This window comes from Clupea harengus, chromosome 6, assembly GCF_900700415.2.
Source record: "Clupea harengus chromosome 6, Ch_v2.0.2, whole genome shotgun sequence".
NCBI classification, from domain to species: domain Eukaryota; kingdom Metazoa; phylum Chordata; class Actinopteri; order Clupeiformes; family Clupeidae; genus Clupea; species Clupea harengus.
Window position 1 is genome coordinate 2,957,387 of NC_045157.1, and position 5,976 is coordinate 2,963,362.

Genomic DNA, 5,976 nt, shown 5'->3' on the forward strand with positions numbered 1-5,976 from the left:
CCCAGCATTCAATGGCCTATGGAAGCATATTCAAATGGTAACAAAATGCACTAACTTTATGACACAGAGCTGCACAAAATGCTTGAAAATATGGGATTTCTAAGATAGAAATTCCTAGCACTACAACTGGACGTACATATGGGCTTAAGGAGTGTGACATAAAAACAGCTCTATCTTTTATGAAAGAGTTCAAATTATTTGCAATATTTGGGCCAAAATCATGAATGTTAATTTGATGTTTCATAATTTTTAGTTATGCAGGTCTCTTGTTGTCATGGATAATTACTAACTAAAATATACAAGCTATTTATTTTCTTTTTAATGTATGTGTTACACAGATTTTTGAAATTCAACAATTTATCAAGCTTCACCTTTGACCAATGATTGGGTTCAAATATTTTAAAATAGACTATCTATGGGTTATCCTTCAACTACAATTTAACATGAATCAAATAAAGCATTTTGTGCAGTTTAAGCTCTGTGTCATAAAGTTAGTGCATTTTGTTACCATTTGAATATGCTTCCATAGCACCATTGAATGCTGGGCTTCAAAATAAAGGCACTAAAATAAAATCATGAAATCATCAGTTTTGAAAAGGAAACCGATAAAAACAATTCGGTAGGCGATATGAAAATAAGAGTACAACTTTTTTTTTATGGAAATAAAAGACAATTCACAGGAGCGGCTCTCCTGTAAAAGTGTTTTAAGAAGGGGCTCTAAGCCTAAGGGACTCTGCCCACCTGATGTCCTCAGGGTTAGGGTTAGCGCCATCTCCTGGGCGCGTGTGGGACTAAGAGATCAGAGATGTAGCTAGGGGAGAGGCCGTGAAGAGCCCTCCAAGTAATCAATAGAATCTTCAAATCGAGTCACAACAGCCACACAGACAGTCCAGACACGGGCACAGACAGTCCAGACATGGGCACAGACACGGTTCCCAACACGGTTCCAGACACGGTTCCAGACATAGTAAAGTCCTGGTGCATGCCATGAAGAGCCAGTCAGTCTTCTGAGTGACATTTTGCCCCCTCATTTGGATCGTCACGCGCCGGTTGCAGCGCGGTTCAGCTTCATCTTCATCTTCATCTTCATCTTCCTCACCACACTTGCCACTGGCTTTAGTGCATCTGAACCTTCATTGAGAAAAAGAAGACAGAGACACAGAAACACATTAGATCTCCCCACAAACCTCACACTCACCTACAGCTTTAAGGATAAAACACACACAAACATCACACACTCTACACAAACCTCACACTCACCTACAGCTTTAAGGATAAAACACACACAAACATCACACACTCTACACAAACCTCACACTCACCTACAGCTTTAAGGATAAAACACACACAAACATCACACACTCTACACAAACCTCACACAGGCATTAAAAGACATCAATGTTCCATTCAATCACATACATTTCTCTGGCAGTGTGTGTGTGTGGAGGGAAGGTAAGATGCTTTCTAATCAACAGTCAGACAGTGGCCAACAGATAGACAGTAGACAGACAGTAGAAGTACACACCCCCTGAGGATCACAGTGCAATCTGGACGCTTATAGGACTCCTGCAGAAGACTGATTCCCTCCTCCAGTAAGATTTTATACCCACCTGATAGTTTAGCTCGTAACCTAAAATGAAAATATACTTTTTTAATCTGTCATGGATCTCCCAACACAAACATACACACTCTCACTCTCACACATAGTATCTGTTTGATTAAAACCTACTTACTTACTCATTCACACACACACACACACACACACACACACACACACACTTTCTCTCTCTTCAATTAAGTTGAGCTTTATTGGCATGACTGTTTCAAAGCAGTGGTGCCAAAGCAAATACATTTATAACACAATAATACAATGTTCTTAAGATACAATATCTGTTTTTTGTATTTCAGTATTTCACTCTCTCTCTCACACACACACACACACACACACACATGCACAGTGTATCCATACAGACTACCCCTCCATGCATAGACTACATACAGAAACAGAAGATGATGTATCTCTTACTTTACTTCCTTCAGAGTGGGGCACGTGTGGATGAGTTTGAGGATCCAGTTGGCCCAGCTCTCAGTCAGGCATCTCACCTTCAACTCCACCTTCTCCAGACCAGGCAGAGTCCAGAAGTCAGTGAAGGACTCAAGATCACCCATACAGTCACCTAGAGTCCTATGTGGACTTCAACACAAACACACAAAAACATGACTGAATAATACCAGACACCCATGTGTGTAAAATGTGTTTTTGAATTAGTTTTGAAATATTTGGTCTTACTCTGCTCTGAAACCTGTGACATCGCGAAACTTGTTGATGAAGTCGGTAAAGTTGCCGCTGGTTGGGTTGTCGGCTTGTGACAGGGTAAGTGAAACCTTTGATTCTTCGGATTTCACACGCAGACTGAAACACAGGCACATGAGGGCTTAGTTTAGTATTTTACAGATAACAATGCTCACTCTTCAGGTGCAACCTGTAACATACAACACCATTAACACAGACAGTGAAGCTACTCATGAAGGGAGGTTTCACCTGAGGCCTCTGGAGTCTTTCTTCACAGAGAGATGTGACCATAAATCAACCTTAAGCCTGCCAATCAGAGCACAGAGTCAATGGGGAATGACCAATCAATTCCTATCAGTGTACACCACCAAAAAATTAAAATATAACCTAAATATAACACACGCACACAAGAATACACAGACTATATACACCATGGATAACGAGGGACAGGTGAAAACAATCAAGGCGGGGCAGACAATGAAGGGCAGAGGCATGAGGAGTCAGACACGAGGAAACAAAAGGTAATCAAACACAAAACCGAAGAACACGTGACAACACAAAGGGAAACGAACTAAGAGACAGACCGGAGATAATCAAGGGCAGGGGCGTGAGGAGTCAGACACGAGGAGAAAAGGTAAACAAACACAGGAACAAAGAACACATGACAACACAAAGGGAAACGAACTAAGAAACAGGACAAGGACAGAGCACAGACCTTACAAACCATCAGTTCAGCACCTTGTAGTTAATCAACCTTGACTGCTATGATAATCAGTTCATTTGAACAATTTTGCTGTTCTCACCTCAGCTGACAGCACTTCTCTGTGTTCTGAATGAAGTCCAAGCACAGGGCTGCGGTGGTGACAGTGATGGTCATCACAGACAGATGGACTTCACCAACAGACTTTTGCCTGGAGAGAACACTGAGGACCTGCGCCACACTCTCAGGTGAGAGGCTGCTGTCGCTCACCCTGTGAATGAGCACATACAGACCAATCTCACTCTCTCTCCTCTGGTCTCTTTATTATGCACACACATTATACATGTGTGATTATGTTCTCTTTACTTTAATTAACTCTGACCCATTTGTAATTAAGATCAACTATGTCTAAGGAAGACAGGACGGCAGATTTGTTAATGTTACTCGCCAACACTGCAAAGCTATACTGGCTAGAAACTGGATTCAGTCCTGGATGGTACAAACAGAAGGGAAGACAACAAGCATATAACACAAGGAACACACTACATTTGCTCCACCTAATGTAGAGTTAAAAAGATAGAAGTTGTACAAGTTCAATATAACCATGAATCACAAATGTAAAATGATTACGTCAGTTCAGTCAGGATCTTTCCCTCCCCCAGAGCTGAGATCAGGACACCAACATCAGCATCTGACAGGCTCTCCACAGATAACCTTTGAACAACATGATGACAGCCATCAGAGCATTCAACCACAACAGATCAACTCTCTCACAAACAGACCACAGCATGACACACAGATGAAGCTTAACGTATGAAAACACTGATGGCCAGATGTTTCCACATGGCCAGAGTACCCCATGAGTAGAATTACTCACATACAAATCCACTGGCTGGTGTGACATTTTGTGCTGAATATGATTACAGCAACAGATCAGTTAACAAGTCAAAGGCTCATGAAAGAGCAGAACTGTTTTGATACAGAGCAGGAAAGGAAAATGTTGAGCCTGAATTCTTCAATGTTTGAAAAAACAGTAGACTGGTGCCTGATACAGAGTGTAAAATCTCAAGACTCTAATACTTCATTTCAGAATTACTTATACACTCAACTGGTATAAAATCCATCTTCTTTGCTGGGTTTCATTTAAGACCCCCAGGGGTGCTTTAATTCCTCCAGACCTGCACGTGGTGCTCTAACAGCACTTGTAAATCAGATATTAGGGATGGAATGATTACTATTCTGACCCAGCATGACTTTGATGCTTTGTGCTGGGAGTATAAAATAGGTAGACTCACTGAAATTATGGTACTGCATGCTGTCTGAAACTGACAGGAGCAAGGGTGGCGTTCATACTAACACCTTCCCACAACCTGACAAAACCACAGAGGACCTTTGATATTTTGTGTTTGCATGTGGTTTATATAGGAGTCATATGTATATCATTTTTTGGGATTGTTACAACAACACTCAAGGTTGCATAAAATGTCTATCTGGCTCTTGACTGATGAAACAATTCAGTTTTTCTTCTCTTTGATCACCTCTTGTATTGTTGTACCTCACAATAAGTCATACTTGTGATGCAATGATTGCAAGATGTTGTAGTGCTGTGTGAAAATATCTATTCTAGTTCTAACATACTGTGGAAGGCAATAGTGATTTTACATCCAGCCTGAAACACAGGCACATGAGGGCTTAGTTTAGTATTTTACACATAACAATGCTCACTCTTCAGGTGCAACCTGTAACGTTTACATACAACACCATTAACACAGACAGTGAAGCTTCTGATGAAGGGAGGTTTCACCTGAGGCCTCTGGAGTCTTTGTCCACAGAGAGATTGGAGGGTGGATATGAATCATCCTGTAGCCTGCCAATCAGAACACAGAGTTAATGGGGACTGACCAATCAAAGAACAAACACAGAGTTAATTGATACTAGACTACCAGAGTACACCACCAAAAGATAGAAATATAACCTTCAGTACAGACACACACACACCATCAGTTCAGCACCTTGCAGTTAATCAACCTTGACTGCTATGATAATCAGTTCATTTGATCAATCTTGCTGTTCTCACCTCAGCTGACGGCACTTCTCTGTGTTCTGAATGAAGTCCAAGCACTGGGCTGCTATGGTGCCAGTGAAGGTCGTCAGAGACAGAGAGACTTCATCCACAGACTTTTGTCTGGAGAGAACACTGAGGACCTGCTCCACACTCTCAGGTGAGAGGCTGCTCTCTGTCACCCTGTGAATGAGCACATACAGACCAATCTCAATCTCTCTCTTATGGTCTCTTTATTATGCACTCACACATTATACATGTGTGTTCATGTTCTCTTTACTTTAATTAACCCTGACCCGTTTGTTATTAAGATCAACTATGTCTAAGGAAGACAGGATGGCAGATTTGTTAATGTTACTCGCCAACACTGCAAAGCTAAACTGGCTAGAAACGGGATTCATTCCTGGATGGTACAAACAGAAGGGAAGACAACAAGCATATAACACAAGGAACACACTACATTTGCTCCACCTAATGTAGAGTTAAAAAGATAGAAGTTGTACAAGTTCTCTATAAATCACAAATCACAAATGTAAAATGATTACCTCAGTCCAGTCAGGTTCTTCCCCTCCCCCAGAGCTGAGATCAGGACACCAACATCAGCATCTGACAGGCTCTCCACAGATAACCTTTCCACAACATGAAGACAACCATCAAAGCATTCAACCACAACAGATCAGCTCTCTCACAAACAGACAACAGCTCGACACACAGATGAAGCTGAACGTATGAAAACACTGATGGCCAGATGTTTCCACATGGCCAGAGTACCCCATGAGTAGAATTACTCACATCCAAACCCACTGGCTGTTGTGACATTTAGTTCTGAATATGATTACAGCAACAGATCAGTCAACAAGTCAAAGGCTCAGGAAAGAGCAGAACTGTTTTGATACAGAGCATGAAAGGAAAATGTTGAGA

The 5,976-nt window shown here is 41.5% G+C and overlaps 1 protein-coding gene across 1 annotated transcript; it reads right to left on the reverse strand.

Moving 5' to 3' along the window:
• Positions 1 to 704: 704 nt before the first annotated feature.
• LOC105903485 lies at positions 705 to 2,480 on the reverse strand. The gene is made up of 5 exons (XM_031569782.2): positions 2,291 to 2,480; positions 2,027 to 2,194; positions 1,526 to 1,630; positions 987 to 1,131; positions 705 to 791 (listed from the first exon to the last, which is right to left on the reverse strand). Exons 1-5 carry the CDS (start codon positions 2,428 to 2,430, stop codon positions 705 to 707), a joined length of 645 nt encoding a protein of 214 aa, XP_031425642.2. The 5' UTR covers positions 2,431 to 2,480.
• Between the last annotated feature and the right edge of the window lie 3,496 nt (positions 2,481 to 5,976).